This window comes from Hippichthys cyanospilos, chromosome 7 (assembly GCF_059441005.1).
Source record: "Hippichthys cyanospilos isolate Australia breed blue-spotted pipefish chromosome 7, RoL_Hcya_1.0, whole genome shotgun sequence".
Classification (NCBI taxonomy): domain Eukaryota; kingdom Metazoa; phylum Chordata; class Actinopteri; order Syngnathiformes; family Syngnathidae; genus Hippichthys; species Hippichthys cyanospilos.
The window spans coordinates 9776070-9791856 of NC_142375.1; the positions used below are offsets into that span (position 1 = coordinate 9776070).

Sequence of the window (15787 nt, forward strand, 5' to 3'; positions counted from 1 at the left end):
GAACGAATTCACGACAGTTGCGACTGCTTTCTGGCTAGGGTAGGTTACAAAAAGGTGCGGGGTTTCGCCTTGAAAGCTGGCTGGAGTGGAGCAGTCTGTTTTAGGAATATGTGACAAACGAAACCTTGTGTCAGGTATTCACATGGACACTGCTGTTTCCCAATTGCCTTCTTTACGATAGGGTCGTTATGTAAGAAACACGAAACAGGAAGTGTCTAAGCTTGTGTTTATAGTAGATAACTAAGCTAGCCTTTGTTAGCTCAAACGAAACCGTTGCTTCGCCAGGTAAAAGTTTAAACGATTTATGTGGCGTTCAGCTAGGCTTCGTCGTCTGCGTTAGCTATCAGTCAATTATCTAGGCAATACGCAGAGATAAGCGACATCTACTTTGCTACCAGGCGCCAACGAGCTGGCACAATCATGTCATTTAAAAAACTCGAGTGTCGCCAGCTAACCGTCCACGTGATCTACTGGAACCGCGAGGAGCTCAACTGCGTATAAATGTATTCGTTAAAGTTACGTCGCAAGTGTGCAATCATTGCACTTGTTCAATAAAAGCACCGCCTGTCCTACAAGGTCAGATAAGTCACCAAGGTTTCTACTTTCTCCCACTTTCGTTTCTTGTAATAGGAAGGCATGAGAGAGAAGGAAGATCCAAGTATGTTGAGAGACCCCTCGAAGATGGGCGATGAAAGGACCAGGAAAGGAGCGATCTGTTTGCAGCCTGAAAACTTCTCCATGGATTGGGCATCCTAAAACAGAAGCCTCAACCCTTCTTTGGAAACTCAAAGACTGCTTCACCACCAATGACACACTTGTCCCCCTTGAAACGAATGGAAAGGTACCATATATAATATGTAGCGTTGTATGTGTTGAGATCTGAAGCAAATAAAGTTAGCAGTTTTTTTTTTCGAATCTCACAAGAATGAAAGAAGACTGCACTTTGCAAATGCTCATCTTATGCAGTATATGAATGTATGACTTTTCTCCCTGCTAGGACAATGACATGGACAGCAAAAAAGCAGTGCTGGAATTGAAGGATGTTCCTCCTCCCCCTCTGCACTATCCTTCATCCTCCCAATCATCCCAGCTCTTTGCTTTTCCCCCTCTCCCTTTGGCTGCTTCTGGTTTGCCTCCGCCCCAGCTTACACAAGATCACCTTCGACAACAACAGGGGCCTAGCCCCAAAGTAAGCGTATGTGCCCACTGTGATTACTGTATCACCGAGGGTTATGGATTATCAGACGGTGGAGGTGTTACTGGTAGTAACATAGCTGGTGTTGTCGCACCATATGGGGCTTCTGGCTCATTGGCAATGCCCAACTATAGCACCAGTAATACTTGCAGGTCAGGGCCTTGCTCTGCAACCTCAAGTTTTCCTGAGTACAAACACAAGCTGAGCTGTGGGCCTAAAGGTGATGCTAATGATCTGCTCACTTGTGTCTACAAACCTCAGAGGTCGTCTTCAGTCACTACCTCCCAGCCCATCTCAGCTCAGACCCACACTCTTTGTTGCCCAGGGCTTCTTCACACGTACCCAGCTGAATCTCTTCCAATCAACCCAGTTTCTTTCCCTCCTTCTCAGCCGCTTTTAGCTTCTTCACTCCCACCCATTTCTGCTCTTCCGGCTCCCTTGCATGGCTCATGCCTGGCCTCTTCTGGCCATTATATCTGTGGAAGGGACTGCAGTCCTATGGTCAGAAGAACCCAGACAAGTGCAGCACTCTGCGACCACTCTGCTACCACCAGCATTAACACCACATCCACATCAGCACATCTCTGCTCAAATCCTATGCACCTAAATGTTGAGCAAACCGTTTGTGTGAAGGGGGCGCACTACTGCCAGGATTGCTTGTTGAAGGTTGGTGAAGTTTGACACTGGTTATTTCTTGAACATCACTTAAGGTAATTTAGATGTATGTGTTTATTTACTGAGACTTTCACTGCATTTCCCAATATGTGCCTGTGTTTATTTTTTTAAAATGTGTTTGCAGCCCATGAATGGTTCGGTTTCCAAGTCAGAAAAGATGTGGCCCAATATTCCTTTTCCCCAAACAGCTCCAGTTTCTATCCCTATTTGTAACGGCTGTGGCACATCATCTGATAGCGTGGCGCTCAGTCAAGCCAAAATTTGCCAAACGTTTGGTAAGCACACTTTTGAATTAATGGCTCATAACTGATAGCTGATTATTAGTTTTTTAATGACATTACATGCTGTACATTAACAGGTCCTTTGTCTGTAATTCTTTTCATTTGTTTTTAAGAATACAAAAGTAAAGTCAGCAGTTATTGATTCAAAATTAAAACTGGAGTACACAGCAGATTTAGACCACACTTGTTTACCCATGCAAGCAAAACTTATTAGTAACACAAACACTGCTGTCAGTCATCAACTGTTAAATGGAATCTGTTTTAAAAGATTGTTGTTATTGTTGGTCAGTTAGGTTTTTTACCCCCACATCCACTTGCATGCTCTGAAATGAGAGTTTGCAATAACATTCAAACCAGTGGTGTCCAAAGTTTGACCTAAGGGCCATATGTAACCTGTCATTCTTTTTTTCTGAGTACCGCAGCATAAGTGTTGTGTTGAGTCATAGACTGTTGCGCTTGCTGCAAAGAGGTTTTGAACATGTTCAAAATTTCCTTGCAATGAGAGCAGTTCTGGCAAAAATTCTTCTAAAAATTTCTACGACCTTGATCAACCCTTGAAGAGATTTAGGTCACTGCCTTCATAGACACTCTCCACCGTTCGCCCCTCTGTGGGATAGGGGCTTAAAATGATCTCCACTTCACAGAATTATTAGTCTTTTCATCTTTAACACAAAGCTATCCCTTAGCTTCCCCCCCCCAAATAACTAATATTAGTGCTGCCATGCGATTAAAATGGTTCAACTAATTCATTGCAGTTTTCCATAATTGCATTTTCAACAACCATTTTCTTCAGCTCTTAGCAGATATTTACTCGGGTAAAATGTTTGAATTAACATAAACCATTAAATATTGTATAGACTAACAGTTTTGTTCGATGGTTTTACAAAGTTGTTGTTTTTTTTTTTTTTTTTTTTAAACCCAAAGAGTCATCACTCTTTACGGTGAAACTATGTAAATGTCCATCTTAGACTTTGTCCCACTGGCTCTTCTTTGGTTGGAATGTTAGCAAATAAATTCAGCTGCCTCAGGAAGTAAATAGACCTTAGTTACCTGAGTACCTCAGAAGTAAATAGACCTTAGTTATCTGAGTAATTTTTTTGTAACACTTTACAATACTTAACTTAATCTCCATAGTTAAAACTTCTACTTTGACACTCCTGAATAATATATAAACCATATACAGTACTTTTATTTGGTTGATGGATTATGGTATGTCTTATAAATGTCAAAGAATTCAAGTGGCTAACACATCCTTTTTGTTGCAATCTTTATAGGAAAAATTTAGACTCAATAATCAATAGTTCTAGGCTTGACAAACATTATTTAATACATGCAATGCAAAATGTCACCTGTATCATGTTACATTGCTTATTTTCATAGAATTTTTCAAAAGCATCATAAATCAGGCCAAGCTAAGGAAGGAGTGTTATGTAAACTTTGCAATGTTGTAACTCTTTACACTGTTAATCTCTTTTAGTGTAAGATTTGTTGTTGTTTTTGTTTGTTTGTTTGTTTTGTTTTTAATAGATCATTTTGTCTGTTTGTCGGTCAGGCTTACCAGAAAGTGTTGTTACAGAAAACGTCCCTCCAGTTGGCGTGTTTTGGGACATAGAGAACTGCAGCGTACCCAGTGGAAGATCCGCTGAGGTTATTGTACAGCGTATACGCAGCCGTTTTTTCCAGGGCCACCGTGAGGCAGAGTTCATTTGTGTGTGTGACATCAGTAAGGAAAGTAAAGCAGTTATCCAAGAGCTCAACAACTGCCAGGTAACTTGTGCAAAAAGCTCATGGAAAATAATACTGATTTGACGCACCATGTGACTGCACTTTTCTTCACCAGGTTACTGTGGCACACATCAATGCCACAGCCAAGAATGCTGCTGATGACAAGCTCCGCCAGAGCTTACGGCGCTTTGCTGAGACCCATACAGCACCTGCAACTGTTGTCTTAGTGTCATGTGCGTGATGGTCAGATTTTCCATGGTAATCCATTAGAGTTTGTTTAACTAAGTAATTGTATAACGTGTTATCCCTTAATATCAACAGCTGATGTCAACTTTGCGAGTGAGTTGAGTGACCTGCGTCATCGCCATGGTTTCCAGGTAATCCTGGTCCATGGTAACCATACATCCCAGGCCCTGCTGCAGCACGCCAACAGTCATGTGTCTTTTCAAGAGATCACAGCTGACCTGCCTCCACGCATGCCTCCCAAACTGCAGGTAGGCATTAAAAGCATGTACCGTTGAACTATTTTTTTGTTGAATCCGGTAAGTCATGGCCTCAAAGATTGGAGACTCATCATGGTGTAGGCTTAAAAGAGGACATTTAATTCATAAAACTGAGCCTCCAAATGTTGTTCCCCATCACGAGCCACTCAGCAATAAACTGTCTTGTTGCTACTGAAAAGGACAACAGCATTTAAGTGTAAACAGTACGCATCTAGACAGGCCCGCTATGTTTTCCTCCCCTCCTTCAGCCCAGTTACAACTTGCTCTATGTGCGCAACCTTCCCGTCAACTGTGACAAGAGCCTTTGGAACGCTGTGAAGCTCAGGCTCCGCCGCCTCTCAGACAACTGCGGTGGCAAGGTCCTGGGCATGTCCCAGGGCACAGCCGTTATACGTTTTGGCAGTCCTGAGGCAGCGTCACGTGCCCGCAAGCGTATGGAAAATGAGGACGTGCTTGGCCATCGAATCAGCCTCTCAGTCTCCCCATGGCCCAGAGACAATGCAAGTCTTGAGAGTGAGCTTCAGTGTCAGTCCCATCACTTTGCTCTGCCTCGAACACTGCAACTGCCTTGTCAAAGCCAGGACACATTGTTTACCACTCCTGTAGCCACATCCTCCTCTTTTCTGCCCCTGGAGAAGCCAAGGTCGCCCAGGAGGGCGCGGCGAGCTACTCGCCAATGCTACACGCCTGGCCCATTGCCCGAAAGGCCCTACAGCCCCAAGAGGGGGTGCTCTGGGCCTCCGGGTGGTGCTCCTGCAAAGTCCTATCAGGTCAGCAGACTCACCAATGCCTGCTCTCCATTAACCTACATTGCCCTCTTTCCCTGTACTTACTGCTGTGCAATAGCCTTTCCACCCCCACCCTCAGTGTCCTTTAAATTGCTGGCTTGACTAACAGCTTGTAGCTGCTTGCCTAACATCAATCATCTGTAATAGCTAGCATGTTTTAGTAGTCATAGCTGTGTGTTTAATCGTATGTCCTGCATGTTTTTTCAAACTCGAAATTCTACTAATGTTTCAGGTAATTTCAACTGATCAAAAGTGATTAATGGTGTCTGTGAAGCTTCAGCCTGTACTCTGTATTAGTGCCGTTTTCTGTATGAGGCCTTTTTGTGTTGAGTCCCAAGTCTGCTTCATGTACCATATTCAGCTTTCTGGCCATCGACCCTCATGCCCGCAGTTCTTCTCAATGAGAAAACCTGTTGCTTGGTAATGACTGCTGTTCGTGGAAACAACTTTCCCATACTCTTTGTACAGTGCATCTTGAGCCTCCGTCAATTGGGTATCTACTAACATCCACCACCACTTTCTTATGCAGGAGTCGGATAGTGCAGACAGCAAACCTAAACAGAGTTTCCACCACCTAGATCAAGGGCGGCCCTCATCCTCCTCTCCCCAGAGTAATGCTGATATGGGATCCCAGGAGCAGCTCACAAAACCTGGCTTTGTTAGACAATCCGCATACAAGAAAAGGTACACACATCGAAAGGGAAACGTTATACCCAAAAAGAGAGGGTTTTAATGTGCAATGTCATGTTTTGGCTTGATGTGAATCAATGATCTTACTGGCAAGCAGGACTAGAATTGTTGGACTGTTGCTGTTAAGACTGTTTTCATCTCCTCCATGTAGAAGCGATGGCTCCAATCCTCGCAAGGGGACAGGGTCACCTGTTAAGGGGGAAAGATGCTCAGAAGACTTTGAAATCAGCACACCTTCCGCTTTCAGCAAGCTGAACCTGCACAGAAGCTTTAGCCCTCTTGTTTTGTCCCAGGGTTCTTGGTCTTCTAGGTGAGCGTATTGCACATGCACACTTACCTTATGAAGACAGCCTGTGTGTGCGTTTGCGTGCATGTGTGTGAGATTCAATGGTCGTGATTTAACTTACACTGATACCAGATATAATGTTGGCTGTTTCCCTCTCCAAAAGGACTGCATCGCCCTGCCATTCTAGCCGATCTTCTCCCATACTTGCTGCTCCCCGAAGCCCTTGTTCAGACTGTCCACCGGAGCCATTTTCAGATGGCGCTGAAATCCAGGTCGCTAACCTTGACTACAGAATGTCTCGCAAGGAACTACAGCAGACTCTACATGACACCTTCCTCCGATACGGACGGGTATGTCCTTCATTACAGTAGCATTGTAATTATATATACAGTGAGCCCTTGCTACTTGGCGCTTTGGTTTTCGCGCCCTCGGTCTTTCGCTGATTTTTTTAGAGGAAAAAAAAAGCTAAACTGTATTGTGGAGAGACATGCTGTGACAATTTCTTGTATGCCAGACAGACACGGTAACTATAAATGCAATTGCCATGGGCACTCCTCGGACTTGAAAGTACTGCAGTACACATATTTACTTAAATTGTAAATGATTAAACCTTATATACTCTACAGTAAGTGAACTGAAGAAATCTAGGTAAGCAATTTCCAACAGTCTGGTGAACGTCTGCTCCTCTGACTCTGCCTGTTGACAACAATGAGTGCCGGGGTGCGTTTAATGAGTTACACAGCACGTCCCTGTGGAGTTGTAATCTGCAGTAGTTCTGCGTCCGAGGAGGGCCCGTTGACAAGTGCCTTTATAGTTACCTTGTCTATCTGGCATGCAAGAAAAACAGTATGCCCCCCCCCCAAAAAAAAAAAAACCCCGAAAGGCCGAGAGCGTGAAAGTCAAAGCGCGAACTAACGGGATCACTGTATATACATATATATATATATACTGTGTGTAGATAGATATATAATCTCTTCTTCTTAAATTCAACTTTATTTATATAGCAACTCAAAACAGCCATTGCTGCATACAAAGTGCTGTACATGGGGTAAGATCTAAATTTCAAATTCAGAGTGGTTTATTTTATTTTGTATTTTAGGTGAAAGGGGTGGAGCTCAGTCCCCACACCGATTATCAACTTAAGGCTACAATCCAGATGCTGTCCTTGCAGCAGGCCATCACTGCTGTCAGTGGACTCCACCGCTATAAAATTGGAGGCAAGCGTATCCAGGTGTCACTAATCACAGGTGGCCACAACAAATCCATGGCCATACAACGGTACAAATGTTAGGACAATAGTGTTTTTGGCTTGGGATCTGTATGGAGATTAATTTGACCTCTTCATTGTCTTAAAGCTCAGAGATCATCAACATTCTTCAGGAGGCACCCGCCAATTGCCTTCCTCTCTTCAAGTTCACTGAGATCTATGAGAAGAAGTATGTATATTGATCTCCCAGCATCTCAACAGAATCAACCATGACAGATCACATCACCGTTTCGATTTTTGCCTTATTTACTTCTATCGCTTCTCCACCTATCTACAGATACCATCGTAAGCTTTTGATGAGCGATCTTTACAGGCTACCGGATGTAGTGTCTGTTCGGGAACAGGGCAACACGAGGCTGGTGTGCCTTCTTCCCAGCAGCCAAATCCGTCAGAGTCCACTAGGCTCTTCTCAGTCACAAGAGAGCTCCTCCACAGCAAGCGGCAGTCCTGTGGTGTTTGAGGCGTTAGAGTATCATGAACCTATCTGCAGACAACACTACACACGGGACAATTTCAGGCAAGAATCTGGTCTGTGTTGTACAGTACAGTACAATGCTAATACCACTATGATAGGAAATGTTTTCTATCGCTGACTGGATTTGCCCACTAACTACATAAAAAACGAAACAACAAAATTACTTTGAATAAGCCTTTGTTTGAAGTCTGATCATTGATTTATGATATTTTTCCTTTCTATTTCTTAGTGAAACAGACTTTGACCCAGATTCTTATACAATTCCGTTTGTGGTCATGTCTCTGAGCACTTTGGCCTCTGAGGTTCACGCATTACTTCAATCGCACAAAGGAACTCTTCCCCTCCTCAGGTGCCAACATATGCCTAACGTTTCTAATTCATGTTGATATTATAGGTTAGGTAATCCATGTTTCTCTCGCAGTATAAATTCAATGCATTACTAGTTTGATTTTATTCATTAGCTTTCCAGACTGCTATGAAGCAAAGTTCAGTCGGCTGCATCTGGGCAATGAGACTCTGGAATGTGGCGTTCCTTTGGAGCACCTCATCACATGTGTTCCCAGTGTTACCATAGTCACAGCTCAGAATGGTTACAAAGTCATCAAGTGGATTCAAAACAAACCACCACCACCAAATTCTGGTGAGAACTTCAAATAATTAAAACAATCTGAAGCTTATTAACAATCCTCTTGTGACTTTTAACCTTGTTTTCTTCCAGAGTCATGGCTCCACCGATGCAAGAGTCCAGTTGGCAACCCTCAACTCATTCAGTTCAGCAGAGAGATTATTGATCTCCTGAAGAGCCAGCCATCTTGCATCATGCCTATCAGCAAATTCATACCTTCTTACCATCATCATTTTGCCAAGCAGTGCCGTGTCTCAGATTATGGCTATTCAAAGCTGTTCGAGCTGCTCGAAGCAGTGCCACATGTCCTACAGGTAGTGTACACAAATACCTTAACCACTTTTTTAAAAGCAATTTTACTGTGGTATCTGATCAATAAGCACTTCATTAACGGTTATTGTGTTCATCTAAGTGGTTTTTGGATGTGGCTTACTGCCTGCCCTGCAATTTTTCACGTTGGCAATTTGCCTGTTTTTGCCAATTTAGGGGAATGACATGTTTAGAATAAGTATTCGAACAGAGCGACTTATTAATGATGTCTACTGTATGTGGCAGCTTGGTTAGCCATACTTGAATACTGCAAGTAAGAAGAGAAATGAAATCAGAAGGAACAGCACTAAGAACACTGCAGAGTCTGAAATCCTAAAATATCTTATTGTTATGGAATTTTCAGCAGTCTGGCGAGAACAAATTGTTTTTTGTGGTTTCCTTTCTATTGAATGCTTTAATTATACATGTCTAACAGAACTCATCAGTGTGGTCCAGGGAGTGTGCAGAGAAATTTCAGCAATATTTTTATGCAGAGGAACAAGGCAATCTTAAAACCGCTACTTCTTCATGCTTATCAGACAAGGTCATCCTGTCCTGGCCTCTTGTACAAGAAGTGAAAGACTCATTGTTCAAAAAGCAGGTGGCCCCAATCAACAAATAAAATGTCATGCTGGTTCTTGATAAATAACTATTTACCGTAACACTTTATAGAGGCACAATTGATGAGATGTGAATCTGTAGCCGCAATATTTACAACGGTGTAAACAGATTTCATAGTAATTTACCATAAGTGTAGTTATCATTCAAAGATGGGAGATCACCCACGTAGATGTTGCTCATTTTACTGCAAATATTTTATGTAATGTTATGTATTTTATGTAATTATTCATTGATTATCCACATTCTTGCTCTTGGCATTTCATAATTTACTTTTCAGATCTTGGGCATGGGTACAAAACGACTGCTGACTCTCACTCATCGAGCCCAAGTGAAACGTTTCACTCAAGACTTACTTAAACTTCTCAAATTTCAAGCCAGCAAGCAAGTTTCTGTCAAGGACTTCATGCAAGCATACCACTGGTTGGTCAACATATCAGAATGTCATATTAGTCATAATTCTAAAAAGGGTTAGTGGCTCCCAAATGACTGCATGTTTTAATGGGTGCTATGCCATGTTCATCAGGTGCTTTTCCAGAGACTGGAATGTAGCAGACTATGGCACATGTGACCTCAACGACTTATTGGCCGAGATCCCTGATACCACCATTACCACCACACATCATGATAATGACACTGTCATCTCTGTTCCTAAGAGAGGTAATGCTACCGTCACAAAATCCAGATATTTTAACACTCATTACATTTTTAGTCACTGGTGTGGATGTGCACGTAGAACAGCGGTGCCAAGATTGCACCCTGAGATTTCCGAAATAAGATTGCGTGGTGAAAAATTGTTAAAGGAACGTGTCTGCATTGACTGTTGTTCAACCCCGCACCTAAGCTTTATACATTCTAGATAATTGCTGATCTCATTTAACTACGCAATAACAAAACTACATGTACTGTGAGTGGCGCCTGGGTGGAGAGAAAGAAATTCTAACTGCAGCACTGCAGTGGATTACAGTACAACTAAACATCCTGTTTAATCACAGAGCGTACTGGTGATGAAATAGAACGCACTAAGCAGTTTGGGAAGGAGGTCGTCGACCTCCTGCGTCACCAACCTCACTGCCGAATGCCCTTCAGCAAGTTCATCCCCACCTACCACCATCACTTTGGGCGTCAGTGTAAGCTCAGCTACTACGGCTTTACCAAGCTCATGGAGCTCTTTGAGGCCATCCCCGAGGTACTGATGGTGAGTAGACGACTGATTGGCCTCAATAAGCTATATAATTTGATGCACTTCGAGTTATATACTGTATCTACGCACACGTTCCATGGCGAGGTGTTGGAGTGTGGAGAGGAGAAGGTGCTAACCTTAACAGAGGTGGAGCGCATCAAAGCCCTTGCAGCTCAACTAGTCAAGCTTCTTCGAGCTCAAAAAAACTGCAGCCTTCCTGTGAACCAGCTCCTCACAGAGTACAGCAAGACCTTTGGATATGGCCTTCGGCTGCAGGACTACGACACCACCTCTGTGCCTGCGTTACTGAGCAAACTCGCCCATGTTGTTAAGGTAAAGATTTGTTTGATAGGCTGTTTTGTCATGCACAACTGTAAAATTAAATTCCTTCTCAAACTGGAAGTATTGTACTGTGATTCTCAACCAGTGTGCCATGTGTAATCCAGTTTCCAAAATCCAATCCAACTCCAGTCCTCAAAGGCACTGAAACATGAAGTGGGAAGTAAACAAGCATCTATTAAGGTTTTTTTTTTTTTTTTCCTCTTTTTCCAAGGTGGTGGATGGCCCAGAAGGGCGGGAAGTTCAACTCATCAACAGGAAGTCTCTGCGTTTACTGACATCGCAACTTCTAGCACTGCTCATGTCACAAGAAGAAAATGTTGACAAGGGCCTCAAGGTGGATGAGCTGAACCAGCATTACCAGATGGTCCACAAAGCCCCTCTTAACCCTTGTGAATATGGGTTCCTCTCTCTCAGCGAGCTACTCAAGAGTCTGCCCTACCTTGTGGAAGTGAGAGAAGCTGTTTATTGGATGACATCACAGCTTTTTCTCTTAACTCTGCAGTTTTTGAATTGTCCTCTTTCACAGATTTACTGTGAAGAACTTGACGGAAGCATTCAAGCTGACAGCACCACAAGCAGTCCCGGCGAGGACTGGGTGAGACTGACGAAGCTTTACCGGTTTGCCCGTGATCTACGTGCACTGCTCCACACCTACCATTACAACCAGATCTTCCTGTCTGAGTTCCAAGGAGCTTATAAAAAATTTACTGGCTGCGCCCTGGAGTCTCGCGCCTATGGATACGCCAGCACTGATGAGCTGCTCAGTGCCATTCCGCAGGTGCTGACTCAGTTGCCGTCCTTTTTTTTTTTTTTTTTTTTTTTTTTTGCATTACAGTTGCACTTGAATGTTTCTCATTATGTCGCAACTTTATTTTTTTCTGATCTTCATACTATGGCATCATCAGGTAGTCTGGATCAAAGGACACGGTCACAAGAGGATTATCGTTTTGAAGAACGATATGAAAGGCACAACCTTCAGTTCAAGCATTGCGGTAGCCTGATCTTTGTGCACTGTAAATGATAACAGGCTTGTGTTTTGGTGTTTCGCAGAGAGGGCGAGTGCTTCAGTCCCCAGCAGTCCTCAGTTAGGAGGTCCTGTGGAGCACCCTAGAGACAGCCCAACAAGCACCGCCTATTCTGAAGCACAGAGTCTAAGTAAAACATTTTTTGCTGTGCCATGTTTAGCATGTTTCTATTTTTTAACACTTTCCCCTTTGTTAAAGCAGGTATTGCAAACAGTATGTCGTTAGCCAGTCATTCAGCATATCAGGTCATAATGGTCACGAGCACTACTTGACTCATAGTCAAGCGTGCCCTGGTATTATGTCTGTAAAGATGTACTATTTCAATGTCCCTAAAACGTTTGACTAAACATAGTCCCTTTGGTTGACCATAAATAATATGAAATGAACCCACACCATATTTACCTTCCAGGCACCGCAGTCGACCTTCTCTGTGACCCTGTACCATCGTGCCTGCCATCTCCCCAGCTCCACCCTGACCCTGTCCTAATGCAGCAGGCTGATTTGATTCATTTTGAGGAGAGAACGCCGCCGCTCTCCCACACATCAGGTCAGCACGAGTGTGACAAATTGCCATTCGATCTGAGATTGTCGACCACTCAAGTGCTGAGAGAGATCAATTGTGCTATGGCAAACAATCTAAAGATCAGATCGTAGGTTTTAGATTGTAGACAACTATGGTACTTATCAGCAAGCTCAGCAGAAGTCTAGTAACAATCCTGATCATTTGAATCAGGTGTGTTGGAGGAAGTAAACCTCAAACATGTAGGCTAGCAGCTATTGAGGGCTGGGTTTAGACAGTCCTGTGGTAGAAGGTACAATTAACCTGTGTATACACCTGTCGCTGTTCATAAAACAGTACAAATAGCTTTAACTAACTAATCAGGCCCAGATTTCACGCTGAGTGAGATGGTTTGAGTTTGAAGTGGGCTCGATACCCCACAAATGACCCAAGGAGAGGTGTAAATAAGAACACAGGAGTCAGAGATTTAGTTTTACCACTGCAGTGGGGAGAGCTCGAAGGAGAGCGTGACCGTGTGTCAGCCTCGTTGCAAAGTCTCTCTCCACGAGCTCTCGGGCTGCAGCCTTTTATTGAAAAGTTCTTGCTGGGTCGTGGCGGGTCTCATGTTTCGACCTGTGGCACCAAATGGCTGTTGAGCAAATGGCTGGTTCCGGTCGCCCCTTTGAACATTGTTTACAAATCACACATCCCCATGGCTATGCATAGACAATAGGGAGCCGGCACAATGCCGCTGCACCAGTGCAACAGCCAGTTTATTACTAATTTATCTTACAGATGACATCAAGGTGAGAGTTTGTTTTTCCAGTATATTTACCTTTTATTACATTTGTTCGTTATGCCACTAGGTGTAAATGTAAAATATGGGCCTTGACTAAATATTGCTTTGCATTGGCCAGTACTAGTTGCAAGAAGACAATAAAAGCACAATTGTGACAAGCTTGTCACACTTTTTATCGCACTTACATCAGGTGCCTTCTCTGTTTGTACTTTTTCAGAGAGCAAAGAATTCAACACAGTATCTGCCGCCAAAGATGTCAAGCCAACGGCGCCCATGGGCACAGAGTCCCCTTTGTCCACTGGCAGCCCTAGCAGAAAAGGCCCTCGTAGTCGCATCAAACTAGCTGCTAACTTTTCATTCAAGTCAGGTCTCTGAACCAACTCACGCATGCACACAGTGAGCCAAACAAGTTCAGGTGCAACTTAATTGCGGCGAAAAGTTGAGTAGCTATATGAATCACACTGCAGATTAACCACTCGTGAAGGGCATTTGTCTTGGCTGCTTCCCTGACATTGCATTCTAATCTGCTGTTCTTTCATTTACAATTTTTGAAGAGTTTCTTTTACGAGGTTTCATTCATTTGTATTCACAAAGTTTTGATCTTTTTTTTCTTTTTTGCAAATTTTCTTCAATTTGCATACGTAATATCCACTTATGGTTACTTGAATTTCATTCCAACCTGAAGGAAGTTAAATTCTATCCCTAGAAAATGCACAAAGGAATCCAGATTAGTTAGGTGCCACTGCATACAGCACACAAACCATTTGAAGAGATGCTCAAGATAAACAGGACACTCGTTTTAGGAGGTTAAAACCTTTTCACAGGTCATAAGCTTGACCAAATGACCGTTTTGTGGATGTTGTACAACTATATATATGAAAAAAGAATATTGTCTAAAATAGCTGAAAACAAAGAATTTCATTTGATATTCTTTAGAAGTTTGTAAGCATTACCAGAGATGCCCACATCCTCTGTATTTGCTCCTTTTGCTTTAGGCGTCCATACCCATATTTGTTGACATCATGATGCGAAGCCTCTTTGAGGTTCTCAAAAAGCTAATGGCCGTTTCTGATTAAGGCTGTGCAGGTTTGGTCAACAGTTATGAGCCTGGAACCCAAGGTCACTACCCTAAGGCACTGTGTATGAATTTTTTGAGCCAGTAGCCAGCGTCTTTATGTTTTAGCTGTTTGTGTGTGGCAGTGTGACTTATGCACAGTGTGCATACATGGTGTATGAAACCCAACAGCAGATAGAAATGAATTATAGACGAAAAACAAGCATTCTTTGTGATAAGCCTTTTGTTTCCACTTTCCTTTTTGTCTACTTGGAGGCCACCTTTGTAGCCACCCCCAGCACCCCCCCAGCCTTGTCGCTGGTAGTGTCTCCTGGCTCAGTTGACGATTTGATGACTCGGGGGGCACTCAGTGAGTGATTTATTTTTTTGGGTGTTTTGTAATGTAATGACAAGGTACACAGATGTGGGTTGCTGGGAAATAGGACCGGTGGGGGACGGAGGCCTTGTTAGTGGAGCGGCGCAGGGGCCGTGTGAAGCCTTCGCGAATGTATCGCGTCCTGAAAGAGAACCCTCTGCGGCTCTTTGGATTTTGCCTGGCTTTTACAATGGCTTGTATTGGCCACGGTGACAAAGGAATGGCCGTAGTACCTCCTCGGCCATAGTGTTTTGATGTCCCGATGCGTTGGTTTCTTCCCTCTCTGCCATCATGTGTTTTCCTGTCTGCTGGCTGCTCGTTTTGCTGCCAGTCGCCGTGGGTTTGTCGTGCGCCACAGATGTGAAGAGTGGCAGTTTTTCCTCGGAGAAAAAGATTCCGAGACTGGGTAAAAACCCATTACTTCAGGGTCTAAACGTTACATGTTGACTCGATCAGCTGTTGTCATGACGTAACTCGATGTTGGGGTTCATCCAACTGTTGGCCATTTACCTAAATTGTGTTAACTACTGCTGCTGCAGTGCATGTTTAGGTTTCTCTGCCCGTTCTAGACCTAATTTGGACCATGCTGCTCACTGCATTACTGATTTTGATTTGTCAAGAACAGGAGCTTTTATCATACCGATTTGAAACCTTGAGTTTCATCTGTACCGAGCTCTCCCCTCCCCTTGCAGTGGCATCTAGCACATCCTGGAGACAGTGGTACATTTCGCTTTCCCTTTGTGCAGGTCTTTAATTGTAAAGAGCTCTTGAAATATATGTATCTACATAGTTTTGGTTCGACTACATTTGAAGAATGACATGAATATTTTCGTAGTTTTCTTGTACTAACACAATTTGTATTGCTTAAGTTTTTCATTTTTAAACAGGATGTTCTGCATTCAAGAACTGAAAATATACGTAGTTTTAATCCAAACCTGTCCTCTTTCTAATAATTTGTACCCCTTGTCAATCTATCACAGTTCTAGTGCCTCACCGTAACTGTGTCAAACATCGTTTAAGGGACCAATGCAGTTCTGTTAATAAACTTCACTAAGCATTACTTTTCGACTTG

General features: G+C 43.3%; 1 protein-coding gene across 3 annotated transcripts; it reads left to right on the top strand.

Moving 5' to 3' along the window:
• Window positions 1-32: 32 nt before the first annotated feature.
• marf1 (meiosis regulator and mRNA stability factor 1) lies at window positions 33-15775 on the top strand. 3 transcript variants are annotated; one of them, XM_088420055.1, is made up of 27 exons: window positions 33-134; window positions 631-841; window positions 998-1861; window positions 1995-2145; window positions 3704-3918; window positions 3992-4109; window positions 4198-4370; window positions 4628-5149; window positions 5697-5851; window positions 6009-6167; window positions 6307-6493; window positions 7243-7421; window positions 7499-7579; window positions 7688-7927; window positions 8115-8234; window positions 8347-8525; window positions 8604-8824; window positions 9718-9860; window positions 9964-10097; window positions 10433-10635; window positions 10726-10953; window positions 11174-11410; window positions 11489-11740; window positions 11868-11928; window positions 12013-12117; window positions 12397-12534; window positions 13503-15775. In XM_088420055.1, exons 2-27 carry the CDS (start codon window positions 689-691, stop codon window positions 13658-13660), a joined length of 5376 nt encoding a protein of 1791 aa, XP_088276181.1. In that variant the 5' UTR covers window positions 33-134; window positions 631-688; the 3' UTR covers window positions 13661-15775. The 3 variants fall into 3 exon arrangements, with proteins under 3 accessions (XP_088276181.1, XP_088276183.1, XP_088276182.1); XM_088420057.1 differs by having other exon boundaries at window positions 3728-3918; XM_088420056.1 differs by lacking the exon at window positions 33-134 and adding an exon at window positions 239-285.
• Window positions 15776-15787: the final 12 nt, after the last annotated feature.

Excerpts from the sequence above, each read along its gene's own strand:
- marf1 (XM_088420055.1), top strand. The coding sequence starts at position 689 with ATGAAAGGACCAGGAAAGGAGCGATCTGTTTGCAGCCTGAAAACTTCT. Across the intron at positions 4,110-4,197 it reads AACTGTTGTCTTAGTGTCAT|CTGATGTCAACTTTGCGAGT; the intron begins GTGCGTGATGGT and ends TAATATCAACAG. Across the intron at positions 6,494-7,242 it reads CCTTCCTCCGATACGGACGG|GTGAAAGGGGTGGAGCTCAG; the intron begins GTATGTCCTTCA and ends TTTGTATTTTAG.